This window comes from Pan paniscus, chromosome 17 (assembly GCF_029289425.2).
Source record: "Pan paniscus chromosome 17, NHGRI_mPanPan1-v2.0_pri, whole genome shotgun sequence".
NCBI classification, from domain to species: domain Eukaryota; kingdom Metazoa; phylum Chordata; class Mammalia; order Primates; family Hominidae; genus Pan; species Pan paniscus.
This window is the reverse complement of record NC_073266.2, coordinates 75,909,141-75,934,290: the sequence shown is the minus strand read 5'-3', so window position 1 is coordinate 75,934,290 and position 25,150 is coordinate 75,909,141. Positions and strand designations below refer to the sequence as shown.

Sequence of the window (25,150 nt, the reverse complement as noted above, 5' to 3'; positions counted from 1 at the left end):
ATAAGGCTGCCATAAAGATTAAGCAGTGCCTGACCACAGATGATGACTGTGCCCAATAATTTCGCTTTTCCTAATCTTCATCCTGGTTAGTATTATGAGCTTGAGTTTCGCATCACCACCCACAGTCCTGGGGCTTGGCTCAACGCTGGTGCCTTCATATGGAGGCCAGTAGAACCCAGAAAACCACATATGACTTGGACACCATTTGGATAAAAGCTCTGAACTACTCAAACATTCTTCCCTTAGAATAAAGTCAGAGAACCACGGACAATGACTGCTCTGAATATTCATGAATTTTAGGCTGGAGTCAGCTTGCTTTCAAGGCTCTGACAGGCAATGACCACATTCATTCCATCTGGAGAGTCACGTGAATGGTATGAATGGAAAAAAAACCACCTTTCTGGTGAGGCAAGGGAATCCGACAGAAGTGAAAAACCTTTCACAGCCAATTTTTCGCAAACACATGTTCATGAGAATTCTCTCCTGGCCAGCACTTCTAGTTTAAGGGAGGGCGTTTCCTGCAGGGAGTGTTCGGTTGCTTATGTTAGCTCACTATGGCCAGAGCAGGCTTTGCAGCCCCCGCTGCATGAGAAACACAGGGCTACGCTGCTCACCGTTTTCCAGAAGGCCCACTTCTGCTGCTTCCTCAGGAGCAAGAAATAAAGGCCTTTGCAGAAAAACCAAAACGAGGGACATGGGAGTTTGAGTTAGCAAGAGCTCCCTGAACCCGGCTTCAAGAAACTGATCTCATCCAGTCTGCATTTGTGCTGGGTTTCATGCAACTGTTCAGAAAACAACTGGGACCCTTCTGCGTCACTGTGCCTCCTGAGAGGGCCTTCTGAGGGCAGCCACGCTCCACGCCTGGGCATCCCTGGCCACGTGTCAGCCCTCTTACCCTCCCCCGACCACAGTCATGTTACTGCTCAATTCCAGGGAATTACGGGTTATTCATGGGCATAGAAGGCCTTTGAAAAAGGATGTTTCCACAGGGTATTTTGTCCTAACTTCTCAACCAATTTAAGGTTGGAGTAAAAACCCAACGTGTTTATTATACAGGTTGAGAGCTGCCTTATCTATGTATGGTGAACAGTGAAAGCTCCATTACCTAGAATAATGAGGGAAGGACTGGGCTCAGAGGAGAAATTCCCCACAGCAGGGAGGCCTGAGCCCTTTATGTGCCAAACATACTGAGTGCATTATGTCTTACTAGCACTACTGTACAATTTCTATTTTCATCCACATCACTGTCCTTTAATTCTCTAAGCTACTTACAGACAGGAAACAGAGCATTCAATAGCCTTGAGCCCAGCACCATACCCAGCTAAGCAGTTCAGATATTGCGTTGACATGCATGTGTTTTTGTCACTCACCATGTGTGAGCTCTGGGCAGTTTCTCAGGACTGCCCCATTGCTCTATTGTAAACAGCTGAGGACCATTGGAACCTAGACAAGAAAAGAAAAAGAAATGTTAAGATTGCTTGGGGCAGAAGAATGAAGCTATGGTGTGGTCTGCAGTCCAGCTACTGTCAGGGCAGGGTTTGCCCCCAGGGGTGAGGCCCAAGACACTCTCTTCTGCTGCAACATTGATATTTAATGTTGAGGGAAGCCAGAGGTCTTCCTCTGGCTTCCTCACAGAAGACTCTGCTTAGTCTCCAGAATGGAACTGCACCAAGATTAACAAACGCAACAGTTACGTGGAAAGGCAGGCAGCTACAGCCTCTCAGCCGGACCCTGGAAATTTAAACTTCAAACTAGTTTTGCGGGTGGGAGGGCGAATGAAATGTGACTTTCAGTATGCAAAGTACAGTGATTTTTAAATCTATGGTAAACACTGAAAAATTCTGCCTACTGGAGGTGACTTTATACCTCAGTTTACGACCATATAAATGACCCTGCAAAACCTAGTTTTTAACGATTTACTAAAAAACTAAACTAGGAAAAAAAAAAAAGAGCAGCCTTATGGATCTCTTCACAAACTGCCCCCCAATCCCTCGAAGTCGAAGCACCATGTTATCTATATAAAGTATAGATAACAGTACTTTCATGGAACCTATGCATGGCACACTGTCCTGAAACTTAGCCTTCTGCAGAGGCCTGGCGGCAGGGTTCTTGGGCCAGAGTTCATGCCTGGCTGGAAATTCCCAGGAGGACAACTGAATCTAATGGTATCCTGCTTACCATAAAGTTCGGCAAATCCATTCATAGGTACTCGCGATGTCCCGGTGACAAACTGCAGTAACCGGATACGCTTTTCGGCGTCCATGAGTAGCACAGCCTATGAACAGAGGCAGAAGGTCATTATACCCCCCACGTGACCCATGGCACATGCTGCTGTCATGCAGGCAGGCAGAACTTAATCTTATTTATATTGCAATGTAAGACCTAGACAGTTGACTCTGAAAACTGAGTAGGTTTTTTATGGCCACAATACTAGCTGGCCTCTCTAATCTAAGAGACTGAGTGATCACAATGTCCGTCTCTTTCTTCTTCTGCCAATAGGCCAAAATAAATGATATAAAAAGCAAACTCTCTGATGGCACCAAGCTCATGTTTCTGTGTTCGAGGCTTACCAGTTCCCCCTAAGCCAATTATAAATATACAGTATTTAAGATTTGTCATCACAAGGGGAAGCCAGGTTATGAGATGGGATTTCAGATTGTAGACACGTTCCCTAGAAGACATCATTTTATAAAACGAAACAAAACAAAACAAAAACAAAACAACAAAGGCAAAGATGGGGTTCTAAAATAATCTGTGTATCTTACATATCTGCATTATTATGGGAATCCAGGTGGCTTTACTGGTAATGCCACTTGGACTGTTGTAGGCAAACATCTAAAACAAGCCAAGTGAGACCTGGACTAGGCTTTGAAGACTTTGCTTTTTTATCTCTGTATTCCTGCTGGCATTTGAAATAGTAATAAAAGGCATTTAGAAATGTGAAAAAGGCCGGGCATGGTGGCTCATGCCTGTAATCCCAGCACTTTGAGGGGCCGAGGTAGGAGGATTGCTTAAGCCCAAGAATTTGAATCCAGCCTGGGCAACACAGTGAGACCCCATCTTTAAAATAAATAAATAAATAAAAATAAATTTGAAAAAGTTAAATGATTCCTTTTTGGGGTGAAGTAAATAATCAGCCTTTTTGGGGGATAACTGTTTTTTTTTTTTTTAAGTTTGTTTACTATATCCTTTGGACTAACCCATTCCTATTTTACTTCCCTCCTAAGCTGAACAGGATACAAACAGTGGCCCTAAGATAATAAATCAAATGTTGTGTTATCTTTGGTTGAAAGATACACAGATCAAAATATTTGTTGGAATATATTTTAAAAATTGAGAAAACGACTTCTTAACAGAAAGTGGCATCTTGCAAAGCCATCCCTGAAGCCTGTTTCTGCCCTGAGAAGCCCCCCGTTTCTATTTACGCATTGGCGGACCAGTCCCTCAAATAAAAGTCACTTTCACGAGGTGGTCAAGGAAGGCCAGTGTGCTTTTGTAGGGACCAACTTCATTCAAGTCTAGCTGTCTGCTACAGTTACAGAGGAGCCACCACGGGGCTGCTGGCTCAGTTTGCCTCTTCCCTCCCCCAGCAGTCCAAGCTCTAACAGACCCCAAAGCCAGCATCAGTCCTGAAGTCAGACCACAATGGAGGGCGCCACACAGCCCTCAATCCTGCCTCAGGTGGAGGACACCGGGTAGGGCTGGGCCCCGGAGTTACCTTCCAGAACCACTGAATGACGGGGTGGTTTGGGCAGTAGCCGTTCTTGTAAATAGAATGCTGTCTCCAGTCATTCACATCCACATCACCGAGGCCACACATGAGCAACTAGGAAGAAAATTTACCAGATGTAAAAGCAGGATGTGAAAGGTGCGAGATCACACACCGAGAAATGACCACCCTCAGTGCCAGCATGTGGTCACTGTGCCGCGAAGGTAAGCTAGCAAATCATAACAACAGAGGAAGGCAGACACCTGTTCCAGGCTCCACCTGCCATAGCAGATCACAGAGGCAGCAGTCACGAGGGCAGCTCAATTCGAACCCTGCGCAAGCCACGGCATGTCGTATCGGATATAAAAATGCCACAGTCGTCCTCCCTACCCACCCTCTAGTCTCACGCATGGGACCTGTGGATTCTCTCACGTTCCAGCAGCATCTCTGCATTACCCTGGCTGCTTCTCCTCCTGAGAGGTTATTCCTCTGAATATCTGAAAGCATCTCCCTACCCACAAAAGAATTAGTGCTTATGACTCTCCTCCAGGTTGATCAATTCCAGTGATGACAAATCACCTCATCTGCCCAGAGGCCTAAGAATGGCAGACATACGCTAAGGCATAACTGGGTCTTCGACTTAGCATTTAGTCTAAGGTTTGCCGTTCCTATTAAGCAACTCTCCATCAGGGGAGGTTTCCTGTGGACAAATGGAAGATATTTATGCAAAGGTACCAGAATGAAATGGAAACAGAACTCAGCCAGAAGCCTGGAAATAAAGTTCCTAGGCCTGACTGTGCCAAAACCTTGCTGGGTAAACCCAGCTGCTCTCTGCCTCAGTTTCCCACCTATCAGAGGAAAGGCTTGAGGTATATGATTTCTATAGACATCATCGATCTTGAACTTTCTGTTTTGAGATAAAAGTATAGAAAGCCAGTGTATGGGAAACACTCACTGGACATGGACGGGGCAAATGGCCGAGTCCCACCAACAGCTTCTCAACAGACAGTCTTTCTCCTGTTTCTCTCGACACAACAAAGGGCGAGATATTCCTTTGTTTTTAAAATGGCTGTTACTCAACTATGTCAACACCAAGAAGCTGAACTAGACAATCACTAAACTACCTTTTGCTACAACCTTGTTGCCTTCTGACATTTTTCCTCACTCAACATAAACCACTTCAAGTTCAATGAGACGTCTGTTCTACAGGCCCAAGTAGATGCTTACGGCCACCTTGTGGCCAAGACCCCCATTTGGCTGCCACGGTGGGGGTGGATGGGGATGCAGCAGAGGATACTTGGCCAGTCTGGTAGTGTAAGCAGGTTTCTGCTGTCCAGAGGGCTACTGCAAACCTTGTTTCTACTTGTTGTGGCAATTTGCCTCGCCTGGTGCATAGGGCCATGATCCGAGCTCTGCTCAGTGGCCTCTACTTACTAGGCATGTTCCAGAACTGCCCTCTGATGGACAAGGCAACTACAGCTGATTATTTTTGCTGTTCCTTACTCCTACATTGGCAAACAAGCCCCATAAGAGACATGTAATAGAACCACATTGGCAAATAAGCCCCATAAGAGACATGTAATATAATTCATCTAAAGTTACTCTCTAGGACATTATGGATCCAAGAATATTAAAATATTACTTGTAAAGTAATGAGAGATACTTTAAAAAATCCACTTTACATAAAATAATGTTTATAATACAAACCTCCAGCTCATTTTCATCAAAAATTTTAATCAAATCAATAGGAAGTAGTTCTGTGAATCCCTGAAAGAAAAAAAAAAACATCTTAAACACCTATTGCCTTCAAAAAAAAAAATTTCACAGGAAAAACAAACTTTTCTGGTTAGCCAGAAAAAAATATAATCTCTCCTGATGATTCCTATGTCAGTGACAGTATCAAGTAACTATAGTTCCAGTAAAAATAGCACAGTCACAATATAACAGTTTCGAAAAAGCATAGAATCTAGAAGATTCAAGTAGTGGAGTAATTTCTGAAACCTGATGAAAATATGGGATACTGTAGGCAGGGTGGATTCCAAAAGCCATTTATAACACTGCTGTGAGTCAGTGCGTCCTAAGATGCACAGGCCACAGATGTGTAAGAGACACGCTTAAAAATAACGTGCTGGAGGCATGGAGAAGAAACACAGAGGGAGGCAGGTGATGGGTGCAGACACTGTGCGTACAGAAAACCATGCTCCAGTTCCCAGGTACCACTAACTGTGGCGTGATCTAGGACGAGCTCAGCTCTGCTGGGCCCTGCGTGCTGCGAACGCCGCGTTTCTGAAGGTGTGGACCGCCTGCGGTGGGGCCCAGGAATCTGCTTCCTGGGATTTCTTATCTAAATAAAGAGTGAAACCTGCCATTCTGTCCTCCCATTTTAAGTCCCTAAGGCCCCGAGCTGTTTCTGAGTGTGCTGCCTGGGCTTCACGCATCCTGTATAGGTTCCTGAGTGAAGGGAAAGCATCACCCCACGAGAGCTCTGCCTCAGTGCAGAGAAAATCAGTCACGTGGACATGAGGCTGTTTCCTGTGTGATCTTTGAGGTAACTAATACTATATCATATTTAAGGAAGAACTTTGCTTTTGGTCCAAGTGGAATACTGTTTAAAATGATGAATCCCTCACCCACTGCTAGGGGTCTGGGAGCATCCCTGATATTAAAAGTTCGATCTGGGCAGTGCCCACTTTGCTCTGTAACAAGGTAAAAGCTGTCATGAGGTGGCTGAGTATAAAATAAATAAAAACTCAGCTTAAGAAAATGTGTTTTCCATGTATCTGTATAGAAGAGAACCTGCAATGAATTATGCCACAAAGAAAAAGGGCAGGGGATTAAAAAAAAATGCCCATGGCTGGGCGCGGCGGCTCATGCCTGTAATCCCAGCACTTTGGGAGGCCAGGGCGGGTGGATCATGAGGTCAGGAGATCAAGACCATCCTGGCCAACATGATGAAACCCTGTCTCTACTAAAAATACAAAAATTAGCCGGATGTGGTGGTGCGTGCCTGTAGTCCCAGCTACTTGGGAGGCTGAGGCAGGAGAATTGCTTGAACCCGGGAGGCAGAGGCTGCAGTGAGCCGAGATCGCACCACTGCACTCCAGCCTGGGTGACAGTGAGAATCTGTCTCAAAATAAATAAATAAATAAATAAATAAATAAATAAATAAATAAATAATGCCCAGGCAGCAGTGATCCAGGGAGGGAGGGGTGGCCAGGCACTGTGGGGACTGCGCTTCATCATTCAGCTCTGAGCCCTCGGGCTTCTTGGAACCTGTCACTGCAGCAAAAGGCAGCCTTCTCTTGGGTACCGCCTGAAACTCCAAGACAATGGTTCTAGATCAAGTCTGTAAAACGTCCTCTTTAAAAATAGGACAAATGTAAAAATAAGAGAAGTCAAGCAGGAGAACCCGTGAAAAGGAAAAAGAGGTGGTGGCACGGCGGCTGAACACTCCTGTGCTGGAGACTGGCCAGCGGTGTGAGCTGTGCGATCCCGGCCTTCCTGCAGGGATCCCCAGCCTCGCCTCTGTCTCTGATCAGCTCCACCACACCAGCTAAAGGAGAAGCGCGATCCCCCATCAACCCGGGACCAGAGGCACATGGCAGAGAACCCTGGCCAGCATGGCTTACCTCCAAGAAGGCGTTCATCTGCTTCTGGACCCTGTTCACAAATCTCCACTGGATGACTAAGCTGCAGGAGAAAAGAGGACAATATTGAACCACCTCCGTCGTCACCAGCGCTCACTGCTTTCTCCGCAACAGGGAGTGCTTCTCCTCCATCCACAACAGCAGAGCAGAGGGGAGGGTCTCCGCTGTGCCCCCACTGTTTAGTTTATTCATGGCTTCTTTCAAGACTCCCTGGAACACCTGTGAAAAACCTAAAATCTCACTGGAGATTTCAAAAGAGTAATTAACTTCCCCCACATCAAGGTTTGGCTGACCTAAACTGCTTTAAATGCTTAACTGCTTTAAACTGCTTTAAATGCTTTAACTGCTTTAAAATGTGACAACATGGAGAAAAGGGAAAAGTTCATGGGGTATGAACACACAGGTATACATGTATAAGATGCACACACCCGTAGGCACACCCACATATATGTATACGTATTTGTAAAGTGTACTCAGGACAATGCATTTAGTTATCTAATATTTCATTCTAGTATCCAATGTGCTAATATTCAACAATAACATATAAGCTTTATCAGCAAAATGATTTGCACTCATAATTTAGTGCCAAAATTTAGAGGATGAATGGTAAGACCTCCTTATGCAACTGAAGTTCACCAAAACCAAGTTCCCTGCGACAGTGTTTAATGCACAGCATAACTGATCACAAGGCAAATGTACTCTGGATGTCATCTCAGGCATCCCATCATTCTGAAGGGCTCTCACCTTCGGGGTGGTACACTGTAACCATGGTAATGGCCCTGAGGACCAGCCTGCAGCACAACCACTGTGCCTCTCAGGTGGCACCTCCTGGGCCACAATGAACAGCTCAACAGCATTCTTCTGGCACCAGGGGAGCAGAGGTATCAGGGAGCAGCTGGTGATTTCAATTATACTTTTAAAAGTAAAGCTAGCTGGAACCCTGCCTGGCCCTGACTCCCACCACATTTGAACCCTAAAAGAATTAACTGCAAAGAATGATGCAAGACACATACCACGCATGTCAGAGTCCTCAGACTTGAGACCTGGGTCACCCTGAGCTAGAATATTTTTTAAACCCCACTCACAGTCTGTACTTTCTGAAGGAAGACAATGGTGTCTGCCAGGGTGTCATCAGCTAAGATTGTTCATATTCAGAACGAGAGTGCCAATTAATGTGGCCAGGTAAGAACTGAGGTACCTTATTTCTAGTCTATGTATTCAGCATAACAAGCTTTCAACTTGAGAGTGAAAAGAGTCTGCCATGTAATAGTTCCACTCCTTGCCGGGATCTCTGAGTAGAGACTCTAACACGCTCCGTTTCTTCCTAATTAGGAAGGACAGTAGGTTTTTCTTTGCAGATCACACTGAAAGGTGCTAAGACTCACAGTCAATGCAAGAGCTGTCTGAATTCAAGACCTCTGACCAATTCCAAATGAGAAGAAAGGAGGGAGCCTAGCCTGTTGAAACGAAGCACTGAATGCAAACGAGGAACTCAGGCTACTGCGGCGACCCACAAGAGAGCAGAAACCAGGTGCCAGGAACCACACACTGCAGTGCTCACCTCACCCCTGCACCAGGGGATCTCCTTGGAAGATCCCAGAGTTATGCATTTGAAGCACACATATACACTAAAAAGGAAAACGTAACGTGCCCAACAGAGAAAAACTTCTGCCTGGTACAAATGTCTTAGAATCACTTAACAGCTAGACTTCCAAAAAGACTCAACATTTTGTTCCACTGAGGCTGAAGTTGAGTTAAGAATATTACAAATACCAGAAAGAATTCCTTAGGGTTGCACATGCTGAATTCTTCCTATCCATTTTAACTATTTCTATACATTTCTATTATGGAAAAGAATTTGGGAGAGAGACAAAATATATTTTCTTTGTTGGTTCCTAATTTTGCCCTGCTGGTCACTGACACCGTGGTCCTCCGTTGCAATTCTAAATCTTAGTTGATATCCACATATTCCAAAAGAGTATTTGCCATATTACTCAATAATATAGACCTTTTCTCCCTCCTCTGCTCCTTTATAGGGCAGCTCAATGGAGTCATGATACAAGACAGACTTTCCATCCCATATTCAACTTCCCATTAGCCCAAGCCAGAAAAGAACTTACATTGTTGAAAACTGACCAATAAACTCATGCCCATAATAAATGCATGAGCTGTTTCAGCAAGGGACAGTGACCAAACATGCTTTTCAATTATTGAAAGAAAAGGCAGTAAATATGTGTATACATACTCGATATATTCCCTTTTGTTTTCATTTGTGACCATTATTTCTGACCCATTGGGCTTCAAATCCACTTGATATGTCTGTAATTACAAAGACAAAACAACAATTACTATCACGAAGTTATCTTGCATATTATTATTGAGTGACAATGTCTTACTATAAAGGGAAGACAACATGTATTCAGAAATATTTCCCGGCAAATGGGCTCTGTGCACAAGAGAATGTCCAATGAGGCTTTTTTGCTAGGATGTTACACAGTTAAAGATGCTATCATTAAAGGCAAATTGTTTTATGGTTATTTATGACTTTTAATTATTCTTCATATATTAGCAATAATGAAGAGCAACATTTTTTCATCTGCTATTCATTTATCAGGAAACTAATTATGTTTAACAGAGAAAAGAACAGGGTACACCCATCAAGACTCCAGAAATCCAAATTCTAATGCATTCTGTTTCTGAAAATTATATTTTCTAGTCATAAAAAAGGATGCATGGTATTTCTTTCAAAAATGCAAACAGAAACTTAAAGACAAGAAAGAAGCTTAAGGATCCAGGCTGAAGAGACAGATTTATCTGGTTTTTGAAGGCATTTATTTGCATCGGACGCCTTCTCCTCACTCATCTGCCCTGAAGCTTCCTCCCTTAGCACCACCCATGATCATGAAAAAAGCAGCTGCAATCAGGGCAGCCCTTTCTCCTATGCCCTGACCCAGACCTAGCTTACCATAAGGCCACAAAGCACAGTAACCAGTGTGAGGGAAGGGAGAGAGGCCTACTATTTTAAAATAAAATGTTTTTTTCTCATTGTAGAAATTTTGGGGAAAAAAGGTGGAAAAATATAGCACCTACACCTCTCCTACTGAAAGAAAGCCATGCCACTATTTTGGTGGGGTTCCCTCTAAGTCTTTTTTCCTCTGCCTGCTGGTTGCATTATAGAGTAAACCAAGCCAGGGGAGAGGGTTTTCCAAAGTAAGTGTTAGGGTGGTACCCAGGAGGGATGGAGGTTCCATGTTGTGATGAACTCTATGCCCTGGCAGAGGCCACCTCCAGGGGTTCCTTGGTCCTGCCACCTGCACCCAGGAGATCCTGAGCCCCTCTGACCTGAGCACTCGCACCTGTATCTCTCATGCGGCTTCTCCACGCACCGGCTCTTATTCCCATTCACACTGAGATGGCTTTTTGACGTAAAACACATTCATCATCCATCCGGTCCCTCGACATTCTCTTTTTCTCTTTATTCAGGAAGGAATCTCATTTTTCCACTATGCTTTCCATTTCTGCAAAGTCAGCTGAACTCTTCACTGTGCCCAATGTGAATTTTAATCCCTTTGCTGCGTTTCCGGTTTTGCTGACATCCTTCATTTCTCCATTTCCCTTTCCAGCTGCCATCTTCCCAGTGCATCGCATTTTCTCCCAGGGGTCATCTGCTCCTGCCCCGTACAGGCCGTGTTGGGGATGGAGGATGCCAAACAGCTTCCACTTGGGGGTGGGGTGGGGATGTTTCTACAGTGAAACTCTGCCAGTTCGTGGCTGGTTCTCAGAGGTGCGTGGACAGTGCTCATCCATACCTTTTGTTCTACGTGTTAATAAACCCAGGTTGGCTTTTCTTCTTTTCCCCATTTATTCCTCCCCAGACTGCCTTGTTGTTCCTTCGGTAAGAGTTTTCTTATCAGATCCACGTCAATGACAAGTTAATAAATCCCAGCCCAGGCATTGGTATCGAGAAGGCTTTCGGTACAGCTCGGCTACACTCAAGCCGAATCTTTCCTCCCACCCTTTCCCCTCGCACAGGGAAAGGGAAGGAGGTGAAGTAGATAAGCATCCACAATCCCTGTAATACACTCCTTCCAGCATTCATCCAGCCCTCTTTCTTTGATCACAGAGCCTTCTTTGGTGTTGCCTGAAAGTTGTAATTTCCAGAGAGCTACTGAATGAGCGGGTCGGCCACAGACAAAGTGGGGAGGGGAGGGCTAAGGAGGAAAACACTCTGCTTCCTCCAAAAGCAGCGCCCAGGGATGAGAGAAAATAAGCCAGTGTTGCTGAGTGCAGAGAACTGGTTCTCCCCTTCACTGTGGGTGGGAGTCTAATTGGTTCAATCTTTTTCTGAAGATATTATAATTTGGCAATAGGCATCACAATTTAAAAATTATATATCCCTTCTCACAGTAATTTCTCTTTTGGAGTTTATAGCAATGGAAAAAAATTAGTCAAGTACACTAAATGTATATTCCAGATTATACATTTGTATGTTATATATATTATGTATATATGTGAGTATTCCAGGGTTATACAGAATTATATGTTTATATAGAAAATACTAAAATAGCCTAAACGTCTACCAACAGGGCATGGTTAAAAATATATGGCACGTCTACAAAGTGAAATTCAGCACAGTCATTAGAATGTTATAGACTGATATTCAGTGACATGAAAAGGTATGTGTGATATATTAATTTGAAAACTGTTTTCTGTTTCTGTGTTAGTTTGCTGAAAATGATGGTTTCCAGCTTCACTCATAAGTGGGAGTTGAATGATGAGAACTCATGGACACAGGGAGGGGAACATCACACACCGGGGCCTGTCACAGGGTGGAGGGCTAGGGGAGGGATAGCATTAAGAAAAATACCTAATGTAGATGATGGGTTGATGGGTGTAGCAAACCACCATGGCATGTGTATACCTATGTAACAAACCTGCATGTTCTGCACATGTATCCCAGAACTTAAAGTATAATAAAAAAAAATTTGGGAGGCCGAGGTGGGCAGATCACGAGGTCAGGAGTTCGAGACCAGCCTGGCCAACATGGTTAAAACCCATCTCTACTAAAATACAAAAATTAGCTGGGAGTGGTGGCTCACGCCTGTAATCCCAGCTATTCAGGAGGCTTGGGCAGGAGAATCGCTTGAACCCAGGGGGTGGAGGTTGCACTGAGCCGAGATCATGCCGTTGCACTCCAGCCTGGGCAACAGAGCGAGACTCCATCTCAAAATAAATAAATAAATAAATAAAATAAAAAAGAAAACAGTATGCAGAGTACAATTCCGCTTCTGTAAAAAAAAAAAATCTGTTTTGTGCTTACAGAGAATAATTCTGGAAAATATAAATAAAAATTTTAATCCTGAGTTTTCTTGAGATACTGGGAATAAGTGACATTTATTTATTTTACATATTTTTATTATGGAGGTTAATATTTTATAATTAGATAAATTAATAATTTTTGAAAGAAAAGAAAAAATGGGCCCACACTAACCCATGCTAAATGAGGTCACAGCAGTAAATCATCCTGTGGGCAGCCGTCAAGTCTCATGGTTGATTCTGACCCTGGGTTTCTCTGTCGGGGAGTGAGGAGAGGGCCCAAGGATGGGCACAGGATGAGGGGTTTGTAATTCTGCTCCCTAAGCTACTAGGTTAGGGGTCACGCCCCCAGATTTCGGTGTCTCGGCTCGAGCCCTCCATGGTACAGAAATGCATCCCTCTAGGATTCGTTACAGGCGACACTTTCATGAGTTACAGCGACACTTTCATGAGAAGCAATAACCACTCTTCAAATTCCACTTTTGAGACCAGCTGTGGGGGGCTGATCGTGAGACCGTCTCCTGCAGTGCAGGCATATTGTCCAGCCCACCACACTGCCTTACTGCCACTGGCCGATGCCCCAGAGTCCTTGCTGGTTGGGCACGAGGCTCCATGGGGGTTGGAGAAGCGGGGACCACGCCCAGGCTATCTGACTCTAATGCTCGCCTCCAGGCACACAGATTCCCTGCGGGCCTTCATTCCTGTCTCACCATCACTCTAACTACAGCCTGTGTTCTCCTTTCGCCCAAATTTGTCCCTTCTTAACATCAGCTGTTGCCACCACAGGAGGGGAGGGACTGTATGTCCTCAGCACTGAACACCGGGTGGCACCGTGACAGTGTCAACCCTAAGTGGGAGAAAGCGGGGCAGCGTCACACAAGGGCTGCTCTCTGCCCTGCGCATCTCCTATAGGTGCTGCGGCAGCGCCCTGGCCCCCGTCATGAGGGTGGACAGCATCCCGGAGGCAGAAATCCAGCAAAGTGACCAAGGAGAAACAGCGAACTGCAGATGGAGCTGGTGCTGGCACCCAGGGGCCCTGCTCCCTGGTGAGCAGTCTGCAGAGCCTGCTCTGTGGGGTGGATTCTCGCCACCTTCAGCCACGAAACGCACACCCCGCCCTCCCAGGGCTTTCTGGGCCATCGCCCTCCTGTGCCTGGGCTCCTGGAGGACCCCACACAAGGAACACAATGCCCAGCCACAGCAGGCGCTCAGCAAGAGCTCGTGGGAAAACACTGCAGTAGAAAAATTCCTCTTTAAGTCTACTGGCCCCAGCATAAACTTGGCTCTCTTCCTCACAGAGATCAGAGGAACTTCTGGGGGACTCCCTGCCTTGGCCAGTTAACAACCCGATTCCCACACATCTCCTTGACCCTCCATAAATGCTTTGCGCTGCCTGGGAAGCTGCTGAGAAACAGCTTGGATCATATGGAATATGCTGGACTTGGGTGGAGCAAGGCTTATCTGCTTGTCAGACTCCATTCTTGGAAACGGAGCACTGCTGGGCAAACGCCCACTGATGGGTGCTCACAAATCCTGCAGGGCACGGCCTCGGGGGCAGTCAGCACCCTGCACCCCCATCACTCCACCAACCAGGCCTTCCTCATCCTCCCCAGCCTCTCCAGCAGCGCAACTACCGACAGCAGGGAGGCAGCAAGTCCATGCCAGCCTTCCCACTTCCCGTCTCCCCAGGTGCCACCCCTCTGTGTCCCTGACTGGCCTGAAGGGGCCGGGGCCTCAGCGCTCCTGGGAGCCACCTCCAGCTCCGGGCTCTTCGTCTGGCTCCTGGCTTCCACCAGGACATGCTCTGCCCTCTCCCTCATTGACCATTTCTGCCTTTTCACTCACTGCCTTCCCCCAAGTGTTTCTCTACCTTTTAATTCATTATCACCCCCTAAAGAGCCTTTTTAGATTCTTTCTGCCAGTGGCCCACCTCTCTCCATGAAATCTTAACAGAGAGATCCACAGTACACCTGTGGAATGTGCTGTGGCTTCTGGGAGGGCCACTAACCACTTCAATGTCTGAGATGATGTCCTCCTTGTTCCCTTTGGGTAATCATTCCTATGGAGACTGGCTCAACCCGATCCTAAAGAACCTTCCTATATGGCTGCTGCCCATGGTCTCCCTCCAACTACTGCACAGCCTCTTGAAACTTCTGGCAGCTCTTCAAAACAATCAAATCAGGCCAAGCACGGTGGCTCACACCTGTAAGCCCAGCACTTCGGGAGGCTGAGGTGGGCAGATCACTTGAGGCCAGGAGTTCGAGACCAGCCTGGGCAATATGACGAAGTCCTGTCTCCACTAAAAATACAAAAATTAGCTGGGCATGGTGGCTTGCACCTGTAGTCTCAGCTACTCAGCAGGCTGAGGCATGAGAATTGCTTGAAAGTAGGAGGCAGAGGTTGCAGTGAGCCGATATTCTGCCACTGCACTCCAGCCTGGGTGACAGAGTGAGACTCTGTCTCAAAAAACAAACAAACAAACAAACAAACCCATAACCAAATTAGACGTTGCTCTGCTGAACTTGCAATAAAGAATTTTCACTTGTTACAGCCCTAAAAGGGCCCCTCCTCCCGGTGGGGGCAGGTATGTGTGCACAGCAGTGAATGGGGGTACGGCTTATTCTTCCTGCTTGGCACAGGATCATAGTTCAAACACTGACATTTCTTCAGTGGAAACTTTCATATTAGGCCCTAGAGACCAGCAGCCCCAGATTCTTACCAATCAGAAAGAAAACAAATTGCAAAATAATGGCAACAGCTGCAGCTTCATTACATGAAGGAACAGCTACCAAACTTCATGGTCTGATATTTCTAACTGTGAAATTAAAAAAAAAGAAGGTTGAAACACCGTGGAAGGCTGACTGCATGTCTGTTTCACCCCATGACAACTGCACTCGCTTTGCCCCACTGTGAAAGTGACTTGACTGTTTGGCATTGGGGAGGAATGGGCTTTCTTCTGGGTCAGAGTCAACAGTTTTGCAGAGGGCCAAAGAGGTGAGAGGCTTGTCCGGGAATCATGCTAACGCCTAGATTTCCACATCAACAACTACAAGTACCCACCATGCACCAGGCAAAGTGCTTGTGGGAAGTACACGACAGTGAGTGAGCACAGAGCAGGCATGCGGCTGCCATCATCAGGAGGAAGCTGAGCAGGAGAGACAGGCACTAAACACAAACATACTGAGACAAATGCAAAGTCGTCTGTGGTACACGCCACAGGGCAGGCATGGAAGATGCATAGGGTCTGGGTCAAGGGCTGGCTTCCCTGATGAAGGGACACCTGAACTGAGACTGGGAGGGAGTTTGCTCCCAACAGATGGAAGAGAAAGCAGAGGGCCTGAGGCAGGAAGGGGCTTGTGTTGGACAAGCCCAGTGGGGCCTGTGATTCACAGTGAGTCTGGAGGAGGAGCAGGGAGAGCCAGGCCCCGCAGGACCTTGTGGGACAAAGTAAGGTTGGGGTCTTTATCTCAAGGGCAGGGGAGACCCCTGAAGGTTGCTGGCAGAGGAATGACATGCTCATTTTTATATTCCAAAAAGACCACTCTGCCATTATAGGAAGCCATATTGGATGTAGAGACGGGTCGGGGGTCTAGTGGGGAAGATGGGAGCTTGGACTTGGGTGTGAGTGAGAGAAGAGATCGGCAGAATGCATAGAAATGAGAAAGGTTTGGGAGGTGTGTGAACAACTCGCTGATGGACTGGATATGGGAGATGAGATCCATATGCAGCTATTTAACTTGCTCTAAATTCCTTCCCAGAGTGCAAAATAAATACGTGAGTTCCCTGTTAATCAGGATAGCTCTCTCAAAAAGGCAAGGCAGTAATTCAACAAACTGGGCACCTAATACTTATCTTACTCATCTCATGGGTCTGTTTTGATTAATGCATTACTCTACTTGATCCTACCCAAAAGTCAGAAGAATTCACAACATTAAACGAGGAGGTCTGAGAACTGTTTTTAATGAAAATCTGGCCTGAACGATCATCAGAAGCTTTATTAGAGGCCTGCTTAAAAACTCCAACACCCTGTGTTTGACTTTCATTTATGAGGTGGAAACAATTACATTTAAATGTAATTAGGAAGGTTTCCCAGATCATTTGCTTCTGATTGTGGCTTGTTAATAGTTTTCTGAATTGGGTTAATTTGGTCATATGGTTTTCTATGAATGAATCTACGAAAAGACTTTTTTAATGCATGTGACACACAAGACTGACTTTCAGTCTTCCTTGGTTCTTTACTTCCACTCCTTCCTTCATATGTTAAAAATGACAGGAAGATACTTCCAGGGTGACTAACCATGTCTAATCGTTTGAAAATTGGCAGTTTAAGACCCTTCAATAGGTCCGGCTTTTTAAAAAAAGCCACCAAGACTTGACTGATTTTGTTTTCTCACAGTTAGGATTTCTATTACTTACCACCTTATTCATATTTTTAATAAGCCAGGTTAGCACTCTTCATTCGTTTGCTCAATAAGCACTGGCAGGCATCAACTACATGCTGAGCCCTGGAGAGACCCAGAAGACCTCAGGGGGCGTACAGCGCACAGCACGTCAGTCAATACCTCGAGGATGGCAGGGAAAGAGGTGATGGGAGAGAGAATGAGAATGCATCGGTACAGAGTGGGCAGTGTCGAGCCAGCAATGTGGCACTGAGGCATCTCTGGGGAAACCCTTGAAGGCACACTGTTTGTTGACAGGTTGACAGGAAGGAGGTGTCAGACGGTAATGCCAGAGGGGGGTAGGTCTGGATTATGAGGGGTCATATGCCATGCTAACAGTTTTCATTTATGCTGAAGGTCACAAGATGGCCAAGTAGAAGAAGGACATTTTCAGGGCTGCATTTCAGAAATAGTCCATAAGGGGCTCACAGCTAGGGGGGCACTGGAGAACAGGGCACTGGAGAACAGGCTAGGCACTAGAGAACAGGGCACTGGAGAACAGCAAAGCAGGAAAGGGGGCGGCCGACAGGAGGCTGTGAGAACAGCAGTCAAGAAGTGATCAGGGCAGGGCTAGGGGAGTGCACAGACAGGGACATGCCAAGGACTGGGAGTCACGGGGCACAGCAAGCCTGGGCACGGGGAGATGGCATGAGGCGGGGAGATGGCATGAGGAGAGAGGGAGATTCTGAGGGGATGCCCAAGTGTCAGGTGGGAGGGGACAGTGGTGGCACTGATGAGACCATAACCGATGTGGGGGCTGGGGAGGAAAAAGTGGCTTTAGCACTGGGACCTGTGAGCCTCTCAGGAGAAGCAGTTGAGGAGGCCGTTAGACCTGGGAATTCTGGAGGCTGGAAGGCAGACGCCGGCCTGAGATAAGAGGCTGGTGGTGAGCGGAGATGGGTGCAGCCGGAGCCACAGGTAGGATGAGGAAATCCAGATAGCAAGGGTGAGACAAAAAAGCAGCGGGTGCAGGACAGCTGGCAGGGTGACACCTGCGTCCACAGGGCCAGCAGAGGAGCATGCACTTCCAGGGGACTGGAGACCAGTGGGGAGGGGTGAGAGCCCGGAGTGAAAGGCACTGTGCCTTGCAGGTGTCTCTGGGGGGAGTGAGCTATTTGTGTCAAAGGCAGCAGAGGAAGGAGGTAGACAGGGCTGGAGACACCAGTACTCTTGGTCCTGGGGAGGCTGCTGGAGACCAGAGGGGCAGCAGCTGAAAAGACCCCTCCCTGCCCCATCACAAGGTCCCCATGCAGGAGAACAGTGTCCGCCTGTCTGTAAGGATTCTCAGGCATAAAGCACAACACAGCGGGGTGGGGAGGAGGCCGGGAAAGGGGGGCAGTGGGGAGGGGGCACAAAAGGAGATTTTTAAAGGACTTGATCATTTACATTAAGCCACAAGGTCTCTTGCCTCTGGTGCCTGAAGTCCTTCTCTGAGCCTTGCCTAGCCACTGAAGGGCACTATGGACTCCCCAAGTTCCACCCACACCAGGACTCACACTAGAGACTGAACTTTCCTGGCTCAAACACAGGACATGGGAATAACAAGTGATTCTGATATTAATGTGATTATTTTCTTATCCAACAATTTTTATCCTCAGTTGTCATTAAATCCTCTAGTGGCATCAGCTTCTTTTCTCAAAGATTCTCTAGCAATCTTTGACATCTAGCAATAAAGAACACGTCTATTTCATTTTTCAGAGGGCAACCATTACAATGAGTTCTATGGTCTAATTAATTTCATAGCTGTGGAGATTTAGTCTGAGAGATGGGAAATACCTCTGGGCTTTTGCGGAAGGACAGGTACCAGGGTCAGAGAATATATTGAGAACACCTCCCAAGCTGCACCATTATTACTGAGTGGCAGATGAAGCAAAGGCTTCAGAATTGAGACAAATACATCATATAGATCCTTAGCATGATGAGAATTATTCCAAGCAGGCAACTTTACCTTTGAAATCCACTTTCAGTGGCCCATCCAAATCCCTGCTGACCAGTCTGAAACTGACTTTGAGGATTAATCCAGCCTGAATAACAGCATGGGGGCAAAGCAGATGGAATGGTAGAAAAACCTGAGCCTGCCATGCTGAGCCCCACAAGACAAATGTCGCCATGACAACAGAACCATAAAACAGAGAGAAAAACCAATGGCCCTTCCAACATCACCCACTCCTGGTCATGTATTTACATTGCTAAGTCAACAATCGCACTATTTTTTAAAGTACCTAAATTCTAAAACTGAGGCACAAATGAAGCATTCACATTTGCTTTGGATTAGAAGAGGTGCTGGTTCATGCCCCAAGGCCTCTTGGAATTTCTGTAACTTTGCTGGAAGAGAGAAATGGTTGTAATTGGAGTGTGGCGTCCTGGCATGACAAGAAGGTGCTGCTACAATGAGATGAAAATTAACACCTGCAGCTCCTGCTGGTTGTTTCTGATGGTCCAGCAAAGTTGTGTTACAGCCTGTCAAGAAGAAAATGCCCCTTGAAAGCTAAAGAAGAGTTCCCAGGGTTACCCACATGTACCTGTCCAAAGTTTTCTTCGTCTATGCAGAACATGAGGTCCAGCTCAGTAGGGTCATTCTCCAGGATCCATTTCAAAGAGTTGTAATATTCACTATCCTACAGAATGACACAGGAGTGAAAATTCAGCATTTTTTTCCCCAAAATACAAACTCGTTTTACTTCTTTAAATAATTACATTCTAATGTAATTCTGTGCAGAATGCTCAAGAAATATGTTACTAATGCAATGTTTCCTGCTCCACCTAAACCAAACCTTCCTCTTTAATTTAAAATATAAACAAACAAACTGCTTTAGTTGTAATGGGCTTTCAGTTAAATCCTGTCCTTAGTGATGCACAGTGGAAGGTACCTACTCCGGATGGTGGATGGAGCTGCCATACTGGTCTACAAAATTTAACATACAGACATCAGTATACTTTCTTTTCTCTTTTTTTTTTTTTGTTTTTGAGATGGAGTTTCGCTCTTGTCACCCAGGCTGGAGTGCAATGGCATGACCTTGGCTCACTGCAATCTTTGCCTCCCGGGTTCTAGTGACTCTCCCGCCTCAGCCTCCTGAGTAGCTAGGATTACGGGTGTGTGACATCACACCTGGCTAACTTTTGTATTTTTAGTAGAGACGGGGTTTCACCATGTTGGCCAGGCTGGTCAATATACTTTCTATCTTTTTAGAGTGAAAATATCATCGCTGTAATTCCAGCACTTTGGGAGGCCAAGGTGGGAGGATCACTTGAGCCCAGGAGTTAGAGACCAGCCTGGGCAACATAGTGAGACCCTGTCTCTATAAAAAATAAATAAAGTTTAAAAAAAGAGTGAAAGTATCTGAGGAAAATAGGAAGGATAAAGAATGTTCTAGACTGGGCTTGCTGGCTCATGCCTATAATCCTGTAATCCTCGGCTTTGGGAGGCTGAGGCAGGAGGAGGGCTTGAGGCTGTTCAAGACCAGCCTAAGCAGCATAGCAAGACGCCATGACTACAAAAAAAAATAAGAAATTAGCTAGGCATGGTGGTGTGTGCCTGTGGTCCTAGCTACTTGGGAGGCTGAGACAGGAGGATCACTTGTGCCAGGGGATGGAGACTGCAGTGAACTATGGTTGTGCCACTGTACTCTAGCCTGGCAAACAGAATAAGATTCTATCGCCAAAAAAATAAATAAGTAAAATAATGTTCCAACTAAGTAAATACCAATAGATTTAAGTTATCCCCTTTCTTGTGCTTTGATCACTCTCCAGGTTAATGTCAGCAAAAAGGGTGGCTGCTCTGGTTTCAGAATCCAGAGGATCAGTCACAGGCCTAAGCGCCTGTCCCTGGTCCCTCCACGGTCTCTCCTGCTGGGGACACGACGGGCTGTGAAGAGGGTAAAAATAATACACGCACTGTATTTTAGGCACTAACTGTCAGCATGTGGTATAAAGTTAGACGTTAAGAGAAATTCCTGTGCTCCTAGCTGCTTCATCATACAGTGATGAAAGCAGAAAGCACAAACACAGGGTCAAAGTGGAGACCGGAATCACAGGTGTGCATCCCAACCCACCATGACTGGCAAACCAGCAGTGGGTTCAAGGGCACTGCTGGCCTCTTCCTCTCCTTTCATACAATGAGGAGCAACAGAAACACTGACTCAGCGCTGGTCAGGGCCGAGGACACAGCTCATCTACCCAACTGCGCCCAAAATACAGTTGGTATCACAGGCAGGTGACATCATGCAGGGGCTTTTTAACTCAAGTGAGCAAACACGAATGAGCTGCAAATATCCCAAATGGACAAACGCGCTTCCCAGTGGCCCTGTGTGTGTGCTGGCGTGTGGGCAAACACCCATACACTCTGGAGGTAGATGTGGGGTATAGGTACATTAAAAGAAAAACAGAAGCGGAAGTATATTATAAAAAGAACATCAATTTTTGTTTTATAGAAAATCCGGGCCGGGCGCGGTGGCTCACACCTGTAATCCCAGCACTTTGGGAGGATGAGGCAAGAGGATCATGAGGTCAGGAGATCGAGACCATCCTGGCCAACATACTGAAACCTCGTTTCTACTAAAATACAAAAAAAAAAAAAAAAAAAAAAAAAAAAAAAAAAAAAAAAAAAAAATTAGCCAGGCATGGTGGCGTGTGCCTGTAATCCCAGCTATCTGAGAGGCTGAGGCAGGGGAATTGCTAGAATCCGCAAGGCGGAGGTTGCAGTGAGCCAAGATCACGCCACTGCACTCCAGCCTGGGTGAAAGAGCAAGACATCATCTCAAAAAATAAAAAAAATAAAAAAAAAAATCCTTCCAACTCTAAAATGGTCTGTCTAGGTAAAATAAATGTTAAATGCAACATGAAAACCCAAATCACTACTTGGAGAACGTCTCAAGTGTTCACTTGCCTGAGCTGTGGCGTCACTCATCCATGTCTAGGACATCTGCCTGATACTCTTCCTATTGTTTTGACCTTTGCCTCTGCCATTTTTATGATGTCAGGAAACAGAGGGAGAGCGGATGAAGCTCTAAACATTCAGCAGCAGCAGTTTTTATAGAAAACACAGGCTACCATAGATCTTCAGCTGTCTCTTGGATTTAGTAAGTTCACACAAGTCCTATGCTGGGTAAGCAGAGGCAACTGGGATTTGGATGTATCTACCCTAGGTACCATGGTTCCAGGAAATGTGAACAATGATTTATTACAAGAATTAGATCAACGAACTTTTCAAGCAATTAAATGTCTCCTGTCGTTCACATGGAATGCAACACCCATAAAAGTGGCTGAGACTACAAATATGGCTCTCCAATACCTTCTCATAAGACACGAGTGCCCGGTGATGGCCAGTGTGTGACGTGCATTTACTTACCACAGATTCCATGTCATTCAGGGTTATCTGCTTTCCCAACATCATCTTGTAAAATGGTCTAATGAAGAAACCTAAAACACGGTAAACACTGGGTTTAGTTTCAGGTCTTTGACAGTGCTATGTATCAGAGCATGAAAGAAAAGATTAACCTGCTTTCAATGTAAATGAGAAACCATGAAGGAGTAACCAAGGGCCTTCTACAGTATTGCACAAGCGAGGAGGCGAGATCAGGGGGAGAGTGGCATGAGGAGGGCAGCTGTGCTAAGAGAGATGGCGCAGCAGAGCGGGGCCAGAAAGGCCTCTGGGAGGTGACAGATGAGCTTCAAGGTCAAGCAGAGTCTGCAGTGCCAATCAGGCGTAGGAATTGGGGGAGAAAAGGGCACACTAAGCAGAGGAACAAGGCTGGGGACTTGCCAGCCGTTTGCCAGGGCGGGTAGACAGGCCAGAGAAGGGGCCGGCAGTGCACAGCCCACATGGGGTGCTGGAGAGTTGGGGTGCTCTCTGAGGGCAGTGGGGAGTCAGTGAAAGGCCAGGTGAAATTCCATCTGTCTTCTGTTATCATTGCTTGGGCAGCGATGGGGAGAAAGCACAGGAAGGGGACAGGCTGGAAATGGGGAAGGCCCCGGAGAGGGCCTGTGCAACCCCCCGCGGAGGGACGGCAGAGGCCTCAGGGAGGCAACAGCAGCGAGGTCGGCCTCCCACCATTCAGGCGTCCTGCAGGTGCCTCCATTTCACCTGATCCAAAGGCATCACGCACCTCCTCACAGGGGGTCCTGACCCCACCAGACCTGGCACCCCCGGCTCCTGCTTCTGCTCCTTCATCCCCCCACCAGGCACCCACTCTCTGCAGTACAGGCCAATTCTCCCTGGCTCAGCGTGGCCCTATACAGGCTCCAATAGACTCCAGTGTCTGGGGAAGTAAAAGCATGAAGCCGACCAGGGGGAGCAGCGGACAGATGTGCAGAATGAGCCCTGCCGACAGGGACATTCCCATCTGTGGGAAATTTGAAGACACTGCTGACTAGGCCCATCTATGTGCACTTGGACTCTTAAATGTGCAATTCCAGGTTTATATCGTGATCACTCTTGTCGGGGTCACTTTAGCCAGCTCCTTGAGACCCTGAGTGGTTCTTGCTTCCGCCCATCTTCTTCCACAGAGCCTTGACTCTGGGCCGGTCCTCACTCATCTGAAATGACCCCAGCCTTTGAACGCTCAAATGCTACCCCACCTCCGAGGTGCAGCTCATCCTGGGAAAGATTCCCCGAGCCTCCAGCCAAGTCACTTTCTCCTCTGAGGACTCAATGCACTCCCTTCTGCTCAGACACTATCACTGTGATTCTTCTGGTTTTGTTCTCATCTCTTTTCCCCCTGCTAAAATATAAGCTGACTAAGGTCAGGATCATATCTTATGCTTCTCTATTACCCCCTGTTAGAGAGGGTATTAAAGACGCTGTAGCAACTAACAGCATCTTCTTACTTGCATACGGTGACTAAACTGACCTTCTGAGAAAGTTGGAGTGAATTGGAGCAGGCTGAAACAATCTATGGCATGACTCCAAAGCTGGAAATTAAAATATATTCACACTATACATACATGGAAAGAGTGTGTGGTTTAGTTTCCTTCTAGAGGGAAAAAAGTGTTTACTGTCGCCCTGCTACCAAATAAAGCAATAAAATCAGAGCATCAATATCAGTTACCAATTAACAGTAAAAACATATTCATGGGAAAAGTACAGAGAGTATACAAATTATTTATTAGAATAGCTAAGGCTCTATAAATGCAATGAACACAGTTCCCTTGGAAATATCTTTCTTATAAGTTACTGCAATGCCAATCTCAAATCCTACTCTCCCTCTTCCCATCCTCAACCACTCTACCTCCAAGCTCTTAAAAAGTATTTCTGATGCTTTTTCCTCACTGATGATTTCTGTAGTGTTTTCTTAAGGACACTATTTTGAATTGGCCATATCTTTTAGAAGTCTCTAAGCCTATAGATACCACCAGGTAGAGAGTTTGACTTCTAACTTTCAAGGTACCTTGAAATTCTTCCATGATCTATATGCTTTAAATAAGAATGAAATTATTTTGTGTTATTTGTTTCAGGGTTAATGTCTTAGCTAAGCAGTAACATTATTTTGAAATTATTTAGTCCCTTCAAATTAAAAAAATAATTTGGGGACAAATGCAATAATCACAGGATATTAGATAGATGAGATCATTTTAATTAACTTTTCAATTATTTTTCCATCTGTTATCAAATCTTGCTTTCACTAAAGTTATTCCAGAAAACATACAAATGTATAAATACATAATGTTCTGTGTTTTACACTGAAGTTAAAAAAAAACTTTTGTTTTTAACTGTGTGTAGACACTATGTCTTCAGTGCCCAAAATAAGCTACCAGAGAAAAGGACATCCATTATGGGCAAAACATAAAAATACTTTATGAGTAAACCAGTGAAGCTTTTGCTTAAAAACCCATGATGCGAAAGACACGACACCTACTAGCGAACCGCAAGCAGCACTGACCTATTTTTATTACTTCAAGACTTACCATCTAAGAGCTTCCCATGAAATACGGCCAGACCAGCAACTCTTCCAATAAAAGTGAAGTAGGACAAATGATCCTCATTACAGAGGCCTGAATTAGGGTTGATCTGAAGGGTGTAGTTGTCCCTTTTGAGGAGAAAG

General features: G+C 45.9%; 1 protein-coding gene across 10 annotated transcripts in view; it reads right to left on the bottom strand.

The window, feature by feature from the left end:
• NEDD4L (NEDD4 like E3 ubiquitin protein ligase) overlaps window positions 1-25,150 on the bottom strand; it is a 365,125-nt gene that overhangs the window by 8,596 nt on the left and 331,379 nt on the right. For all 10 annotated transcript variants that reach the window (XM_034943816.3, XM_057300460.2, XM_057300462.2 and 7 more), the window contains 9 exons: window positions 25,014-25,135; window positions 22,459-22,529; window positions 19,634-19,729; window positions 9,602-9,675; window positions 7,339-7,399; window positions 5,417-5,476; window positions 3,719-3,826; window positions 2,179-2,275; window positions 1,371-1,443 (listed from right to left, as the gene is read on the bottom strand). In XM_034943816.3, coding sequence (XP_034799707.1) covers window positions 1,371-1,443; window positions 2,179-2,275; window positions 3,719-3,826; window positions 5,417-5,476; window positions 7,339-7,399; window positions 9,602-9,675; window positions 19,634-19,729; window positions 22,459-22,529; window positions 25,014-25,135 — 762 coding nt within the window. The remainder of the gene's footprint in view (window positions 1-1,370; window positions 1,444-2,178; window positions 2,276-3,718; window positions 3,827-5,416; window positions 5,477-7,338; window positions 7,400-9,601; window positions 9,676-19,633; window positions 19,730-22,458; window positions 22,530-25,013; window positions 25,136-25,150) is intronic.